This window comes from Vombatus ursinus, unplaced genomic scaffold (genome assembly GCF_900497805.2).
Source record: "Vombatus ursinus unplaced genomic scaffold, bare-nosed wombat genome assembly UNPS02014924.1, whole genome shotgun sequence".
In the NCBI taxonomy this organism is placed as follows: Eukaryota; Metazoa; Chordata; class Mammalia; order Diprotodontia; family Vombatidae; genus Vombatus; species Vombatus ursinus.
Window position 1 is genome coordinate 4,065,824 of NW_020954702.1, and position 19,694 is coordinate 4,085,517.

Genomic DNA, 19,694 nt, shown 5'->3' on the forward strand with positions numbered 1-19,694 from the left:
TATGTACTCTTCCATTATTGCTGAGTTGCAGTAAATAGTTTTCTTCACTTGAAATGTCTGTTCCTAAGCAGTGTTTGCATGACTGGTAGATGATCTTTTTCACGGAGTCTACTGAAATAATGGTCCATCAGTCTCAACTTGGCCATCAGGGTGTTCCTCTAACTCAACAGTCAGCAATATTAAGTATTGTTTATTATTTTAAAATGACCAATTGCATTCTATTGGGCTGTTTTGTAGAGAGGTAAAATATCTCTACAAAATGACATCACTATGTTGAGGTCGAGGTATCATGTGTCTGCTTGTGGCCAATCAGACCAACATGAGCTCAGAAGGTTCTACTATGCAGTGGGCACAAATAGTCCATGTAAACATTTGGAGTGGTGATAAATCTAAATTTGAGCATCTCACTTCTTTTGAGTTACTGCAGTTCTGCTTTGCTCATAGAGCAGAGTATCTTTTTTGATGCAGGCCTGCCATGCTGGGTGGTCCTGTGCCAGTGTCTCCCATGTTTCAATATCAATTCCAGAGTTCTTCACAGAGACCTTGAAAGTGTTCTCACATCTCTTCTTCTGACCTCTGTGTCAGCACTTGCCTTGTCTGAGTTCTCCATAAAATAGACTTTTAGGCAAACTTATGTTTGGCATTCAAACAACATGGCTGGCTCATCAGAGTTGCACTCTCCCAGTAGAGTTTGAATGCTTGGTAGTTCAGCTCAAGAAACTCATCTTGCCAGATGATCTTCAGAATCTTCCTAAGATAATTCAAATGGAAGCAATTTATTTTCCTGGCATGGCAGTAGTAGATTGTCCAGGTTTCAGCTAGTAGATTATCCAGTTTTCACAGGCATTCAACAATAACATCAGCACAATGTAAACTTTCAGTTTAGTAGACAGCCTAATGCCTCTTCTCTCACACACTTTCCTTCAGAGTCTCACAAACACTGAGCTAGCTCTAGCAATGTGTGTGTCAACATTACCATCTGTGTGTACATCCCTGGAAAATATGCTGCCAAGGTAAGTGAACTTATCTGCAGCATTCAAAATATCTCCATTTGCTGTAAACCATGGTTCCATGTATGAATGGTGTGGTGCTGGCTGGTAGAGAACCTCTGTTTTCTTAGTGTTAATTTTCAGGTCAAAATTAGCACAAACAGCAAAGAATAAATCCATACTCTGTTACGTCTCAACCTCAGAGGCTGCAATGATTGCATAATTATCTGCAAACAAAAAGTTGTGTACCAACTCTCCCTCTACTTTTTTCTTGGCTTGTAGCCTTCTCAAGTTGAATAATTTGCCTGTGGTATTGTAGCTAAAGTTGATGCTATTTTTGTCCTGGTTGAAGGTGTCCAATATCACTGAAAACATCATACTAAAAGGCATGGGAGCAAGCACACAGCCTTGCTTCATTCTACTGGTGACTGGGAAAGCATGAGAGCATTGCTCATTACCCAGAATCCATGCAAGAATGCCATCATGAAACTGACATGCAAAACTGATGAACTTCTCCAAGCAACCCATATTTTGGCATTCAGACCTCTGTTTTGCTCCTGGAATTTCTTCTGATGTTGTTTGGCTGCAAATACCATATTGCCCTTTCTAAAATCACACTGGCTCTCAAGCAGATGACCATTGTCCAGGTGAAAGATCAGGAGGACTCTGGCAAGAATCTTGCTGCCAGTGACTAAGAGAGAAAATACCCATTACTCCCACCCCCCATGATTGTCACAGGACAACCTATTTCCTTTTCCTTTATAGAGATGGACAGTGGAGGAATTCTTGAACTCCTGGAGGATAGCCTTCTCTTTCCATATAATCCAGAAGATTTCAGTCAGCTTTTGTAAGAGCAGTGGACCTCCTGCTTTGTCAATCTCAGCTGGAATAAAATCAGCACCAGTCTCTATGTCACACAAGAGGAGTCTAATGGCATTCAAATTTTCTTCTTCATTTAGAAATTCAGTGAGAGAGGGATTCACTTCAACCTAAGGTACATGGTCAGTGGTTTCAGCATTGGTTGATGATCGACTGAAAACAGTATGGAAATGTTCATCCCTTCTCTGAGTATTTGTGCTGAATACCAGTAGTACCAGTAGCCCATCTCTGAGTAGTTGAGTAGTAGTGCTGAGTAGTTGAGATGCACTATAGGTCTTTGGCCCATAAATAGCCTTCAGAGCATCATAAAAGCACTTTGGAAACATAAAACTGAACTTCATCTGCCTTCCTTCTGAGCCAAGAATCCTGCATCTCTCTGAGTTTCGCTTGCACTTTACTTTTTATGGAGCTAAATACTTCCTTCTTAGAGATGGATGAACTATCCTTCTGGTAGACCCTGTAGAGTTCTCATTTTTCATTTAGTAGCTACTGGATTTCCCCTTTACTTTCATCAAACTAATCCTGATGTTTGCAAGTTTTCTGGCCCAGATGATTAAATGTAGTGTTATATACTGAATCTCTGAAAGCTTCCCACTCCTTTTCTGCTCCCCTGTTACTAACAGTGTGTTGGTTCAACTTTCCTTCCAAGTCAGTAACAATGTTCACACAGGAGAAGCTCTCTAATCTGTTGATGTTGAATCATCTTCTAATACTCCTAATAGACTAATAGTTGTGTGGCTGCTTTTGTTGAATGCAAATGTTTAGCTTGGAGAGGATAAGTCTGTAATCAGTCCAGCACCCTATGGGACACATTACCTTTGTCACTTTCATATGCTCTCTGTCTCTTCTTCTTACAATGACATAGTCTATTAAATGCCAATGTTTGCTTCAAGGGTGCATCCATGAAGTTTTGTCAAGTTTAGGTAAAGGGAAGACAGAACTGGTGATGAGAAGGTCATGAGATACACAAGTCTTCAGTAGTGAGTGATCATTGCTGTTGTTGTTTCCAACTCCATTCGTCCCAAGGACTCCCTGCCCTATCTAGTCCTCTAGCATTAAAATCACCCAGAATTACAGCTTGTCCTCTTTTGGTACATTGATGATGAGGGTCTCCAGGTCTTCATAATCACCATCAATGTTTGGCTTGTGTTTTTGCTATCTCCTTCCAGAGATAGGAAGACCATGAAAGAGTTCCAAAGATTTGCTAGTGCTTATGTGCTCCAATAGGCAACTAGGAAGCACAGTGGATGGAGTGCTAAGCCTGGAGTCAGGAAGACTCATCTTCCTAAGTTCAAATCTGGCCTCAGATACTTACTTGCTGTGTGACTCTGGCCAAAGCACTTAACTCTGCTTCAGTTTCCTCATCTGTAAAATGAGCTGGAGAAGGAAATGGCACACCACTCCTGTATCTCTGCCAAGAAAACCCCAAATGGGGTCATGAAGACTCAGACATGATTAAAAAAATGACTCAACAACAATGTTCTTCAAATACAAAGCACAATTAGTATTACATTTCTTTGCCCACAGTGAATATGTATCACACTTTTTTGTGCTATCTGTGGCCCTCTTGAGCTAGGAAATGCTATTTCTTCATAGCTCTGTGGGCTATTATTGACCCATATGTCTAATGTTATTACATAAAATTTCCATAGTAATGGAGCAATGTAAACTGGGTAGTATCGACTGCTTCCTGATACTCTGTATGACCAATGGGAGTCTAATAGTACCCTGTTAGTAACTCCAACTTCTATTATTGTCTCAATAGTAAAATGACTTCAAGGGACTGGCCCTGGAATCATTTTGATATCTATTAGTATTTTGTTCGTACCACTCCTTTCGATCCTTTATTGGTCATTTACTTTCTTTGCGGTCATTCATACACAACAAAGGTAAAGAAAGTCAACCCACTGAAGCAACATCAATGGTTTTATGGAAGCTCCAAACTTTCAGCTATGTTGCAATTTACTTATAATCCAGTTCTTGTGATGTTACATATAATTTTTACTCCTTTATTTATGGCTAAAATTCCAATGTCACATGTCTGCTTGTAATGAGTGATGAATCTGTAGTTGACAAGTGTTGCTAACCATCTCTTCCAAGCAACATTTAACTTGACATTGCTCACAATGTATTACTAGATTGTTTTTAGTCCACATTTATAATTTTGTCTATCCACAATTTTAAAATTTATTAGTGACAAACCAATACAGAGTTAAAAAAAAAAAACTCTAGCTTTCTGACACTCAAGCCTCTGCTGGAAAATACAATTTGTTTCTGGTGACCATCACTGTCTTGATACAGAACTGCTCACAGATTCTCCACACTGGCATCAATATACAGAATAAAAGTTTGTGGCAGAGGGTAGAGCCAAGATGGTAGAGAAAAGACAGGGCTCTCCTGAGCTCTTTTAAATGTCTTCAAACAACTATAAATAATACCTTGAAAAAAATTCTGGAGTAGCAAAACCCACAAAACGTTGGAGCGAAACAATCTTTTAGCCCAAGACAACATAGAAGGTTGGCAGGAAAGGTCTATCACATCAAGATGAGAGTGGAGCACATGCTATGCCAGCTCAGATAGTGTTACAGAAAAATGGGAACAGGACCTGGGGGTGACTAAATCAGTAGCAACAGTGGCTGCTTGCAGATCTATCCATCCACATACAGTAAGGAGGTCAAACAGCTGCTCAGAAGGAGATTATAGGGATTCCTTTGCCAGCATCAAGGGTAGTACCCTGTTGCATTACCCATACTCAGATCTGGGTCATAGTCCCAGGGCAAGGAGGCACATTAGCACACCAGAGCTTGTGGCTTCATGGGAGTGGGGACCCTGCTCACAGTTTTAAGGTGGGAAAGAGTGCTTGCAGTCACTCACAGACCAGAGCACAGGACAGGAAAGCAGTAAACACACCACTCCTTAGATCACAACATCTTGGAAGAACTGAAAGCTTACAGATGCCCAGAATTAGCTCTGGAAAAAAGATGCACAGAAAAACCTGAAGCTTGGGACAGTACCCCCTCCACCCCAGGAGCAGAGTCCAACTTTAATATAAAGCAAAAAGTCAAGTCAAAAATGAATAAACAATAACAAAAATATCCTGACTGTAGAAAGTTATTATGGTGACAGGGAAGATCAAAAAACAAACTCAGAAAGTGACAATAAAGTCAAGGCATCCAAAGTCTCAAAGATAAAAGTGAATTGGCCTCAGGTTATGGAAGAGCTCCAAAAGGATTTTAAAAATCAAATAAGAGAAGTAGAGGAAAAATTGGAAAAAAGATAAGAGAGTGATGCAAGAAAATCATGAAAAAGAGTTAATAGTTTGGTAAAGGATTCACAAAAAGTTACTAAAAGAAGTAATACCTTAAAAACAAAATAGGGCAAATGGTAAAAGTGGCACAAAAATCCAATGAAGAGAATTCCTTAAAAAGTAGAATTGGTCAAATGGAAAAGGAGGCACAAAAGCTTAAGGAAGAAAATAATCCCTTCAAAATTAGAATTGGGCAAGTGGAAACTAATGACTCCATCAGATATCAAGAACCAATAAAACAAAATCAAAAGAATGAAAAAAATAGAAGAATGTGAAATATATCATTGGAAAAACAACTCACCTGGAAAACAGATCCAGGAGAAATAACTTAAAAATTATTGGACTACCTGAAAGCCATAATTTTTTTTTAAAAAGAGCCCTGACATCATCTTTCAAGAAATTATCAAGGAAACTGCCCTAATATTCTAAAACCAGAGGGTAAAATTGAAATTGAAAGAATTCACTGATCACCTCCTGAAAGAAATCTCAAAATCAAAACTCCCAGGAATATCATAGCCAAATTCCAGAGCTCTCAGATCACAGAGAAAATATTGCATGCAGCCAGAAAGAAGCAAGTCAAATATTGTGAAACACAAGATTTAGCAGCTTCTACATTACAGAATCAGAAGGCTTGGAATATGATATTCCTGAAGAGAAAAGATATAGAATTACAACCAAGAATTAATTACCCAGCAAAACTGAATATAATCTTTGATGGGCAAAATCAATATTCAGTGAAATAGAGTACTTTAAACATTCCTTATGAAAAGACCTTACATGAATAAAAAAAAATCTATGTTTCAAATACAAGACTCAAAAGAAGTATAAAAATGTAAACAGAAAAGAGAAATTATAGGGGACTCAAAAGGTTAAACTGCTTACACCCCTGCAGATGAAGATGATACTTGTAATTGCTAAGAACTTTCTCATTATTAAAGTAGTTAAGAGTGTACATAGATGGCATGGGTGTGAGTTGATTTTTTTAAAATAGTATTATATTTGTTTTCTCATTTCACATAAAAACAATTCTTAGCATTCATTTTTAAATAAAAAATTTGAGTTCCAAATTTTCTTTCGCCCTCCCTCCTTTCCCCTCTCCCTTGTATTATCATAAGCAATTTAATATGTCATATATGCAATCATTTAATACATATTTCTTTATTAATCACATTATGAAAGAAGAAACAGAACAGAAGGGAAAAAGAGAGAGTGAAAATAGTATGCTTTGATTTGCATTAAGATTCCATTACTTTTTTCTCTGGCTATGGGTAGTATTTTCCATCATGGATCTTTTGAACTTGTCTTGGACCATTGAAAGAGCTAAGTGAATCATAGTTGATCACCCCACAATGTTGCTGTTACTGTGTACATTGTTCTCATGATTCTGTTCAGTTCACTTAGTATCTGTTGATGTAAGCCTTTCCAGGTTTTTCTGAAATCTGCCTGCTCATCATTTCTTATAGCACAATAATATCCATTACAATCATATATCACAACTTGGTCAGCAGTTCCCCCAATTGATGAACATCCCCTCAATTTCCAATTCTTTGCCACCACAAAAAGGGCTGCTACTAATATTTTTGTGCATGTAGGTCCTTTTCTCTTTATTATGATCTCTTTGGGATATAGACCTAGTAGTGGTATTGCTGGATCAAAGGGTATACACAGTTTGGTTGCCCTTTGGGCATAGTTCCAAAATGCTCTCCAGAATTGTTGGATCAGTTCACAACTCCACCAATAGTGCATTAGTGTCCCAATTTCCCCACATCCTCTCCAACATTTATCATTTTCATTTTCTGTCATATTAGCCAATCTGATAAGCATGAGGTGGTAGCTCAGAGTTGTTTTAATTTGCATTTTTCTAATCAATAGTAATTTAGAAAACTTCTTCATATGACTATAGATACATTTGATTTCTTCATCTGAAAACTGCTTGTTCACATCCTTTCAACATTTATCAATTGGGGAGTGATTTGTATTCTTATAAATTTGACTCAGTTTTCTATATATTTGACAAATGAGGCCTTTATGAGAAACACTCCCTGTAAAAATTGTTTCAAAGCTTTCTGCTTTCCTTCTAATCTTGGTTGCATTGGTTTTGTTTGTGCAAAATATTTTAATTTAATTAAGAGAAATTACCCATTTTACATCTCATAATTCTCTCATCTCTTGTTTGGTCAAAAATTCATCCCTTCTCCATAGATCTGTCAGGTAAAGTTTTCCCTAGTCTCATAATTTGCTTATGGTATCACCATTTATGTATAAATCATGTGCCTATTTTGACCTTCTATTGGTATATGGAAAAGATTAGTCTGTACCTAGTTTCTGCCATACTGTTTTCTGGTTTTCCCAGCAATTTTTGTCAAATAGTGAGTTTGCATCCCAGAAGCTGGGGTCATTGGGTTTATCAAATACTAGGTTACTATGGTCATTTACTACTGTGTCTTGTATACTAAATCTGTTTCACTAATCCACCAATCTATTTCTTACACATTACCAAAGAGGACTGATGATTGTCACTTTAGGATGTAGGTTGAGATCTAGTATAGTAGGCCACCTTCCTTCTATTTGTTTTCATGAGTTCCCTTAATATTCTTGACCTTTTGTTCTTCTAGATGAATATGTTATTATTTTTTCTAGCTCCATAAAAAAGTTTTGGGTATTTTCATTGGCATGGTGCTAAATAAGTAAATCAATCTAGGTAGAACTGTCATTTTTGTTATATTGGCTTGGCCCACCCAGGGCAACTGATATTTTTCCAATTGTTTAGATCTTATTTGATTTGTGTGAAGTAGTTAGGAGTGTACATAGATGGCATGGGTGTGAGTCGATTTTTTAAAAATAGTATTATGTTTGTTTTCCCATTTCACATAAAAACAATTCTTAGCATTCATTTTTAAATAAAAATTTGAGTTCCAAATTTTCTTTCTCCCTCCTTCCCTTTCCCTCTCCCTTACATTATTTTTTGTTTACTATAGTATATCATATTGTTATATTATGGATATTATATATTATAATATATTATATTTTGTAATTGTGTTCATACAGTTCCTGGGTTTGTCTTGGCAGGTAGCTTCCCAAGTATTTTATATTGTCTACAGTTATTTGAAATGGAATTTCCCTTTCTATCTCTTGTTTCTGGGCTTTGTTGATCATATGAAGAAATGTTAATGGTTTATGTGGGCTTATTTTATACCCTGCAACTTTGCTAAAGTTGTTAATATTTTAAGTAGTTTTTAGTTGATTCTCTAGGATGCTGTAGGTATATCATCATATCATCTGCAAAGAGGAATGTTTTGTTTCCTTATTGTGTATTCTAATTCCTTCTATTTCTTTTTCTTGTCTTATTGCTAAAGTTAATATTTCTAGTATAATATTGAATAATAGTGGTGATAATGGGCATCCTTATTTCACCCCTGATCTTATTGGGAAGGCTTGTAGCTTACCTGACCTACAGATAATGCTTGCTGATGCTTTCAGATAGATACTAATCAATTTAAGGAAAGTCTCATTTATTCCTACTCTTTCTAGTACTTTTTAATAAGAATGGGTATTACATTTGATCAAAACCTTTTTTTGCATCTATTGAGATAAGCATATGATTTCTGTTGGTTTTATTATTGATATAGTCAATTTTGCTGATATATTGCTGTAACCTCCTCCCTATTATTTTATTTAAAATTTTTGGATCAATATTCATTAGGGAAATTGGTCTATAGTTTTTTTTTCTGTTTTAGTTCTTCTGGTTTAGGTATCAGCACCATATTTGTTCATAAAATGAATTTTGTAGAGTTCTTTTGTGCCTATTTTTCCCAAATAGTTTATGTAGTATTGGAATTAATTGTTCTTGAAATGTTTGGTAGAATTCACTTCTGAATCCATCTGGCCCTGGGGATTTTTTTTTTAGGGAGTACCTTAATCACTTGTTCAATTTCTTTTCATAATATGGGGTTATTTAAGTATTCTATTTCCTCATCTATTAATCTGGACAATCTATATTTTTAAATATTAATCCATTTCACTTAGATTGTCAAATTTATTGGTATACAATTGGGAAAATAGTTCCTAACTATCGCTTTAATTTCTTTCTCATTGTGGTGAATTCACTCTTCATTTTTGATACTGATAATTTGGTTTTCTTCTTTTAAATCAAATTAACCAATGGTTTATTTGTTTTATTATTTTTTTCATAAAACCAGCTCAGTTTTATTTATTAGTTCAATGATTTTCTTACTTTCAATTGTATTAATCTCTCTTTTGATTTTTCTGGATTTCCAATTTAGGTTTTAATTAGGGATTTTTTAATTTGTTCTTTTCCTAGTTTTTTTTAGCTGTATGTCCAATTTACTGATCTGCTTTTCTCTGCTTTATCAATGTAAGCATTTAGACATATAAATTTTCCCTTAAGTACTGCTTTGGCTGCATCCCATAAATTTTGCTATGTTGTGTGTCATTATTGTCACTCTTTTTAATTAAATTATTGGTTCTATGATTTGTTCTTTAAACCACTCATTCTTTAAGATTAGATTATTTAGTTTCTAATTAATTTTAATCTATCTTTCCATGTTCCTTTATTAAAAACAATTTTTCTTGCATCATGATCTGAAAAAGATGCATTCAATATCTCTATCTTTCTGCATTTATAATGAGATTTTTATGCCCTAATGACATGGTAATTTTTTGTGTAGGTGCCATGTACCTCTGAGAAAAACATATATTCCTTTCCACCTCCGGTTTTCTCCAGAGATCTTTAATATCTAACTTTTTAAAAGTTCTATTCATGTTAACTTTTTTCTTGTTTATTTTGTGGTTAAATTTCTCTAGTTCTCAGAGGGGAAAGTTGAGGTCCCCACTAGTGTAGTTTTACTATCAATTTCTTCTTGTAACTCCCTTAACTCATCAAACTGTTGACTCTTTTTTCATGATTCTCTTGCATAGTTCTCATTTCTTTTTTTCCATTTTTTCTTCTACCTCTCTTATTTGATTTTTAAAATCCTTTTTGAGCTCTTTGAGGAGTTCTTTTTTGGGCTTGAGTCCAAATCATATTTCTCTTTGAGGCTTTGCATGTAGGCATTTTGCCATTGTCCTCTTCTGATTTTGTGTTTAAATCTTCCCTGTGGCCATGATTAGGGCTTTTGTGGTTGTTGTTATTTTGCTCATTTTCCATCATATTTCATGACTTTTAAAGTTGAGCTGTGTTCCTGGGGCACTGGGTGCACTGTCCCAAGCTTCTCTCATGAGGGGGAGAGAGGAAAGAGGAGAGTCCTGTTCACTGGCTTGCTGCAGCAACTTGCCTGTTGCACTAGGGCTCCCAGGCTGGAAACTCATCAGTTAGTTACATCAGAGCTGGAAGCATCACAGTGGGTCCACCATGCCACTGGCCTGCTGAGCTGGGTTGCTAATTTGTTCTGGGGCTAGGAGTCTCCCACTGATTTGCCTGGAAAGCAACTGTGCTGGTCTGTGCTCCCCTTTTATCCAAGTGAGATAGATCTGTAATGGAGTCTTGGTTATCTGGGGCTGGAAAATTGCTTTATGCCAACCTTTTGTGGGTTCTCTTACTCCATAATCCATTTAGAAGCTTGATTTAAAGTTGTTTTGAGGGAAACTGGGTAGAACTCAGGTAACTTCCTGCCTTTTCTCCTTCATCTTGGCTCCACATGAGTTGAACGTGATGGAATGATATCTAAAAAAAATAAAAGGGGTGAGAAAGAGGGATGCACCTGGAGAAGGGGAAAGGGACAGGTAGAATGAGGTAAATCATCTCACATAAAAGAGGCACAAAAGAGCTTTTGAAGCGGAAAGGAAGATGGGGGGAAAGATGCTGGAACCTTACTCTTACGTGAGTTGGCTCAAAGAGAGAATAACATACACACTCACTTGGATCTAGAAATCTATCTTACCATACAGAAACAAAGGTGGGGAAGGGAATAAAAGAAGCAGGGCTGATAGAAGGGAGGGCAGATTGGGGGAGGTAAAAGTCAGAAGCAAAACACTTTTCAGGATGGATAGGGTGAAAGGGTAGAAAGAGTAGAATAAATGACAAATAGGGGGAAGTAGGATGGAAGGAAATACAGTTAGTAAGCCTAACTGTGGAAACATTTTGACAGCAAGTTCCTCTGATAAAAGCCTCATTTCTTAAATATATAGAGAACTGAATCAAATTTATAAAAATAAGAGCCATTCCCAATTGATAAATGGTCAAAGGATATGAACAGGCAATTTTCAGACAAAGTAATTAAAGCCATCTACAGACATATGAAAAAAATGTTCTAAATCACTATTGATTAGAGGAATGCAGATTTGAACAATTCTGAGGTACCACCTCACACCTATCAGATTGGCTAACATGAGACAGAAGGAAAATGACAAACGCTGGAGGTGATGTGGGAAAATTGATACTATTGGTGGAGCTGTGAATTGATTCAGCAATTCTGGATAGCAGGGTACTCTGTCTCATCAAATGTTGGATTATTTTTCCTTGTTTTGCACTATTTATGCACAGATGCTCAAATTCATTTACCAGATCTGGAGGCCATATTTCCTTCAATTGTTACTATTTTCCTTGTTGATTTATCTGTTTATATGCAAGGGCTTTGAAAGTTTTTAATCCTGTAATCTTTGGTACTTTCAGTCTTTTCTAACCTATCCCTCCCTCATTTTATTTTCTTTATTGCTCACTTCTGACTCCCTCCCCTCTGATTGTGGTTTCCTTGGCAGTTGGATCTCAAAGCATCTCAGCCTCCTCCCACAATGTGAAATTCACAGTTCACCAGCCTAGGTGTCTGCCCCAACTGACTTTTGGGAGGTCAAAATTGGCCTCAGCTGAATGCTGTACTCTTCCCACAGGTTTGGTGGAATAATGCACAATTCTCCACACATACAGTGTCCTATCCTGGTGACTTATCCCCCTCTCTCTGTTCTTTAATTTTCTGGTCCAGCACCAATACTTCAGTCTCCTTTCCATGGCACCAGAATAGGCTGCTTTCCCCAGCCCTGGTAGAGGTTGCTTTCTGTGGCACTGGCAGAGACTACTTTCCTTGATACTGGCAGACTAGTAGTTCAGAGTTACAGACAGTCCAGGGCTTTGCAGCACCTGGCAGGCTTTTGCTCCAGAAGGGCTGTGGCTAAAATCAGAAACCCTTGAATGGATGCTGATTTTGAGCTCATTCAACACCCCTTCCCATACTTGTATGCTATCAGCAATGAAGCTGCATTAGCAGGCCCAAGGACATGACACAGTCTTACATCAAAATCCATCCCTACACCCCAGTCCCACCTTCCTCATTTCACATTTATAATCCATCTGCTTCTGTACCTCTTCAATCATATAATCTAGAGCTACATTCTTAATGGCTGAGCAAAATGAACATAATGTATAATAATTTTTCATAAAAACACGAGATGTTATAGAGACCCCAAGATCCAAGATATGGAAGAAAAAAATTGAAGACTGCAAACTCCAATACACATCATGGTCAAATTTAACTATCCAATTCAGAAACAAGTTCTACAAGGGATCAGGAGAAAGTTTCTTCAAATACAAAGAATATTTGAATAATTCAAGACTCTTCTGTGCTCAGTAGAAAAAGGAGGAAATGCAATGTGTTCTGAAGAACACTGGAGCTCAGGATATAGTTCAGGGTGACTAGTTCCATAAAACTAAGCTTAACCATACAGGATAAAAATAAACAAGTAAGCAAATAAACAAATTGAAGAAGAAAGGATTAAATTTTTAAACTGAGAAGTTATTGTGTCCCCGTGGTTTGTGAAACCACACCAGAATACAATTAAGTTCATTTTCTAGCCTGAGGTAAATGGCTCCAGTTCCACCTGAATCACTTTTTCTGCTAGGTTAGCAAGTTATATAATAAGACCAGAAAGAGAAAGCAAAACTTTCCTCAGATCTTAAAGAAGTACTTGTAACCAACAGCTTTGTTCCTAGTTTTTGTGATCACCACCCTCCTGCCCACCCCCTCCCCCAGCTGCTGCTCATTACCCTCTCAGCCACTCTTTCCCTAAGTACCCATCATTATCACCCCCTCAGCTGCCATCTCCTTATTTCTCTCACAGTGGCTATTAAGTAGGCACTTAATAAATGCTTGTTGACTTGATTTGTCAGGCCTCTCCAGCTATCCTCAGACTGATTACAGGCAGACTGAGTCACTGAAGTTTTGAGATTCAAAAGTTCCTTCTGCTATAGGAATGCCATCTTCCTTCCCTGTGATTATGAAAACTCCAGTCCCCACAGTTTGCAGGATTCTAAAATCAGGATTTCACCACTTTTACCCTTCCTATAGACTAAGTCTGAATACTCAGATTGCACTTGTTACGTTGTTGATCCCATTCTCTCTGGGCCTGGCCTGTAACATTTTCCCCCAACTTTGATACCCTGAGGAGTTTGGGGAATCTCTCTTCTCTGCCGTAAGTGGCATCTGGTGGGGGTAAAAACTATAAGACTAGAAAGATTGAAAAGGTATATGGGGCAGAGGGAGGGAGGTCATCAATGGCTTTGAAGGCCAAACAGGATTTTATATTTGATCCTGGAGGTAATAGGGAGCCAGTCACTGGATTTTATTGAGGAAGTTGACATGCTCAAACCACCAACAATGCTACCTACGTTGAAGCCTTTTCATGATGACATTCAAAATCATATATCAGTTATTATATAACTCATTTCTCCAACACGGTCATTGGGTTCGGAGCCAGAGATCATCTGAGGCTTAGAGGCTTGTAACTTGTCCAAAGTCAGTAGCAAAGCCAACGTTTAGATCAAGTCCTTTTATTCAAAAGCCCACATTCTTTCCACCCATCAGACTAAATTGTTCCCCTACATAATCTAAGTTTGACTTTTGCCTCTAAATGTGGAAATATTTATGTCTCTTATTACAGGTTAACAGTGAATTTGAAGCATCTCCTGATGCATTTTCCTACAGAATTCCTAACCTGAATCGGAATCAACAATACAGTGTCTGGGTGGTGGCTGTGACTTCAGCAGGGAGAGGCAACAGCAGTGAAATCATCACTGTAGAGCCATTAGCTAAAGGTATACCTTTCTTTGGGTACTAAATCAGAAATACACTAAATATAAGTTATTTGATTGTCTTACAAGTTGAATGCACCATTCCAAAGAGTCAAAGTTTTACAAGGTAAATAGCACTAAACATGGGATCTGAACCCATGAATTTAGAGCTGGAAAGAGACCTTAGAGGCCATCAAATATAAACCTCTCATTTTACAAATGAGGACCCTGAGTCCAAGAGAGGTTAAGTGACAGGCACAGGATCACACATCTAGTAAATGTGAGTTAGGTTTCAAACTCAGGTCTTCCTGACCCCACAATCCAGCACTCTATCAACTGTGCTACCAAGCAGTTCTGTTTCTGACATTTACTGGTTGTATGACATTGGTCAAGTCACTTAACTTCATTTAGGGTCATAGGATGTTAGAACTATAAAAGTCCTTAGAAACCAGCAATCAATGAATGAATCAACAAGCATTTATTAAGTCTTTCCTTTGTGCCAGGCATTGTACTAAGTGCCAGAGACATAAAAACAAAAAGAAATGGTTCCTACTTTCAAGGAACTTAAATTCTAATGGAGCAGACAGTGTATGTACAAAGAAGAATATGATAATATATACAATAGTAATAAAAGTGTAACTATCAGATGTCATTGAGTGGGGCAACATTTGATTCAAAAGGATTTTCCTCACCTTTTTGGAAGGGGTGGACCAAAATTGTCCTAGACCATTCCTTTATCTAACCACAGGACTTGACTTTGAGTACTATCTCTCTATGGTCATTACATCCCAACTCCCATTCAAATATCATCTTTTCTACCATCCAAGAAGTAGAGATTACATAATAGCTCTGGGTTAAAGCAACCCAGCCTATTGTAGATAGGTAAGTTAGCTCACAGTATTAAGTCGGGTTAATTTTTGCCAATATCCAGGCAACTAATTTTCTTTGCAAAAGTAGAGCGCTTAAAATATACATTTTAATAAAATTGATAAAAGCTCTGAAACTGCATACTTTTGAGCCTGTTCCAATCAGAGAAGCTTACACTTTATCCTACAGGTAATAATGAACCACTGTTTACTAAGGAGTAGTAATGAGGTGATATAATGACAGAACACTGAACTTAGAATAGAGGAGACCTGAGTTCAACCGCCACAGATGCTGGCTGTGTGATCCTGGGCAAGCCATTTAACCTCTCTAAGCCTCAGTTTTTTTCATCTGTAAAAGTGGACTAACAATAGTACTCATCTCTCATGGTTGTTGTGAGGATTAACTGAGATAACATAGAGCACTTTGTAAACACTGAATTGCTATCTTAAATGTTAGTCATTATTATTATATATCTAAAAATTAAAATATCTGACCTGTTAAATTGTTTTTTTTTCAAATAGTCACTAGTTTTCCTCATCTACACACTCTATATGCAAAGATTTTGTAACTGATTATATTTTCTACTAGTCATCCACACTCTTCCTCATCCATCTGTAATCTCTCCCTCCTTACTGATTTCTTTTTATTTGGCTACACACATTCTTAGATGGCCATTCTCCTTAAAACAGTCTTTCATTGCCTCATATACTTCATCCAGTTGCTATTCCTCCGTTTCTCATTCTCTTCCCTCCTCTTTGCCTCATTCACTTTCTTCTTGTCTTGCCTTCCCAATTTGTATTATCATCTTAATTAAATAACTTACTTGTAAAAAAATGGTGTTTCAAAGGGCTTCAATTTTCATCTCCATTTGTTTTAATAGGGATTAAAAGTCAACCTGCCAACTTCCAGATGTGTCATATTCATAGCAGTCCTTTTATTGTTGAAACGCACTGGAAACTAAGAGAGATGCCCATCAATTGATAAATGGTTGAACAAATCATGGCATATCAATGTAATGGAATATTATTGTACTTTAAGAAATGATGTGTGAAATCTGTGAAGACATATGAATTGATACAAAGTAGAACGAACAGAACCAAGAAAACAATTTATATAATTAATGATAACATTGCAAAAATAAATTTAAAAACTTAAGAACCTTAATCAATGTAATGACTGATCATGAGGACTAATAATGAATTATGCTATCCACCTCCTGAAGGAAGGAGATGATTTCAAAATGCAGAATTAAACATACATTTTTGAACATGACCTACATGCAAAATTACTTTCCTCATTTGCTACAAGGATTTTTTTTCTTTTTGCAATGGGAAGGGGATGGGCAAAATTTGTTCATTGAGAGAATGCCAAAAAGAAAAAGGAAAGAAAGAAATGATCTCTGAAACATTTCAAAGAAAATACACAAAAGAGAAGAGACTGTAGTATAGAAAAAAGCACAAACAAGACAGCTTAGAGAGTAGAATGTTGAATTTATCAATTTATTTTTTAAGTAGGCTATACCTCAGAGATTTACAGCTTCATAAACAACTCTCTATCTTTTTTGAAAATTATCTTTTTTTGTATTTGTTAAGTTTAAAATAGTTTTATTGGTCATTTAAAAACAGTATTTAGATAGACAGCAGATATCTGGATGCCCTACTTAGCTCATTCTCCAAACGTTTTCCAACTGTCCCCAGGGCAACCAAAATAGTAATTAATATTTGCTGGGTTGCAAATTCCCATTAAAGGATAATAGAATGATTCCATATAGGACTGACCTAGGGAGCTTATTTATTCTGTGGGGAACCCAAAGCTGTCTAGAGGAACTCTAGGCATGCAAGTTAATTTAGTGGCTTCTTCAGGAAGTCTAAACTTCTCCCTAAGAAAGGAATTTCCAGGTCTTATGATCAACAAGATGCAAAATTATATGTTTTGTTCAGCCCCATCAATTCTAAAACAAAAAAAAAAAGGAATTAGAGAAGTAGATTAAGAAAGCAAGATGCTCAACAAGGCACACAAAGCAACCCAGGGGCTTGTACCTTGGGGGTAACTCAGGAATTTGCCTCCTGCTGAAGAGTCTCTGCTACCTCTGCCCTTTCCTACATCATCCTGTTAAAACCAGCATGCAATATTGAATCAGCCCAGCCATGTGAGGGTGGAGAAATATGCGAAGGGGAAAAATCAGGTTCCCTTCATCTTGAAGTGGCCCTTAGGTTAGAGAACCCTAAGGCATCAGAAACTCTTCCAAAAACACCTACACATGCCCATAAAAAGGGCAGATGCTGATTCAGCCCAACACAAGAAATAAGGAACCAAAAAGACTGGGGCAGAGGGCAAAAGTGCATGGCCACATTAGGCCTAAGGGAAAAGGGGACAGGAATCCAGCTGGAGCCAGTACTGTATGTACATAAGCTATTACGGGAGGGAACAAGGCTAGTAAAAAATAAATTTACCAACACGGAAGGAGGCTGAGATAGTTATAAGGTATAACCCTGGGAGTATCATCAAAGAGAGAGGAGTTAAGAAGGTACCAACAAGGAAATCCTATAAAAAAGACTAGTATCAAAGGAATTGAGACTGGAAAGGTTATATGATTTGAATATGGTTACATAGCTAATAAAGAGTCTTGAGCAACATTTAAATTCAAATCTTCCTGACTCCAAGTTCAGCACTCTATGCATTATGTCATTTAGTGGCCTAGAAAATAATTCAGGGACAGACCTCAAACTATATTATAAAGCAACAATCATCAAAACTATTTGGTGCTAGTTAAAAAAAAATAGATCAATGGAGCAGATTAGACAAAGTAAGAATCATAACTAATAGACCTTAATAAACCCCAATAATTACCTAGATGTAATAAATTACCTAGAAAAGAGGTCCCTATTTGATAAGAACTGCTAGCAAAACTTGATATCTATCTGGCAGAAGTTAGATTTAGACCAACATCTTATACCATACTACAAAATAAATTCAATATGGAATATTGAGAATCATGTCATAAAAATTACAATAGAAACAGATTATATACTTTTCAGAGCTTTGAGTAAGAGATAAATTCTTAACCAAAAAAAGAATAGAGGCAAAAACAAAAGATAAAATTGAAAAGCTTTTACACAAACAAAATTAATGCAGCTAGGATAAGAATAAAAGCAATGGACTAGGAAAAATATAGAAATATGTGCAAAAATGGTGTGTTATTAATTAACTACATTACCCTAGTCTTTTACTTTATGCCATTATGTTTAGGAGAACCAAGATCTATCCTTCATTAAAGAGAAACTTATAATAATATTCTTTTGTTTTTCTTCCTTCAGCTCCAGCTAGAATTCTGACTTTCAGTGGTACTGTAACTACCCCATGGATGAAAGATATTGTCCTCCCATGTAAGGCTGTTGGGGATCCATCTCCTACAGTGAAATGGATGAAAGATAGGTAACCAGCAACATAATATAAAACTTTTGAGTAAATATGAAAATTGTCTGAGAATAAACTACATGATTTACATAGGCACATAAAAATATGTGTGTTGCCCTTACCTTTATTTTAGAACTTTGACTGTTATCCTTTAGAAAATCCTATTAAACATCACTATGGTAAGGATTGACCTCCTAATAATTCTTCCAGTCTCTCTCTCTCTCCAATTAACTCTTTTTTAATTTTTTATAGGCTGAGGTTATTTTTATTTTTTATTCATCGTGACTTTACCCATATCTGAAGTCCAGAAGAATTAGCATAGAGGCCCAGTGACTGATAAAGCAGAGTTTGTCAGGATTAACCAGCATACAAAAGTAATTTGGCCTCAGACTCATTTGGAATGACTGTGTGTGTGGCAGGGAATGGGTGGAGGGAGAAGATTCTTGGGTATACTTGTTTTTGTGAGATGCATTTCTTGTTGTTCAACTTCAAAAAGCACCAATTAATTCTTTATATGGTTATCAAAATATTCTTTCTTAATGACCACTCCCCTAGTGAAGTACCTTCAGTAGCTCCCTATTGCCTAAATTCTTTGCCTGGCATTAAGATTTTTCACAATATGACACCCTTCCATCCTATCATGCAATTCCTTTTTTACATTACTTATCTTTCTATTCCTGCAATATGCTCCTTCCTCATCTCTTCCTGTTGGAATCTTTCTTTTGCTTCTAAGCCTAGCTCAGGTGCCATCTATTTCATCAAGTCTTATCTGACTTAAGCTAAAAGTGATTTCTTCATCCTCAAATTTCTTAGATCATTTTTGTTTGAATGTCTGTTTTACACTTATTCTATCTTCTATCGAATGTATTTGTATACATATCCTCCTCTACTTACCCCACTCACATTAAATTTCAAGTCTTTTTATCCCTGGTGCCTAACACAGTGCTTAATATATGTTATATATTTTTGTTCTTGTTGTTCAGTCATTTCAGTGATTTCCAACTCTTCACGACCCCATTTGGGGTCTTCTTGGCAAATATACTGGACTGGTTTGCCATTTCACTCTCTAGGTCATTTTTTACAGATGAGGAAACTGAGGCAAACAAGGTTAAATGACTTTCCCAGAGTCACAGAGCTATTAAGTGTCTGAGACCAGATTTGAACTCAGGAAGAAGATTTCCTGACTGTAGGCCCGGCACTCCATCCACTACACCAC

General features: G+C 36.7%; 1 protein-coding gene across 1 annotated transcript in view; it reads left to right on the plus strand.

Annotated features, from left to right (window-relative positions):
• Positions 1-19,694, plus strand: part of DSCAM (DS cell adhesion molecule) — a 778,395-nt gene that overhangs the window by 681,990 nt on the left and 76,711 nt on the right. Inside the window, exons 21-22 of the mRNA XM_027843631.1 lie at positions 14,065-14,218; positions 18,379-18,496. Coding sequence (XP_027699432.1) covers positions 14,065-14,218; positions 18,379-18,496 — 272 coding nt within the window. The remainder of the gene's footprint in view (positions 1-14,064; positions 14,219-18,378; positions 18,497-19,694) is intronic.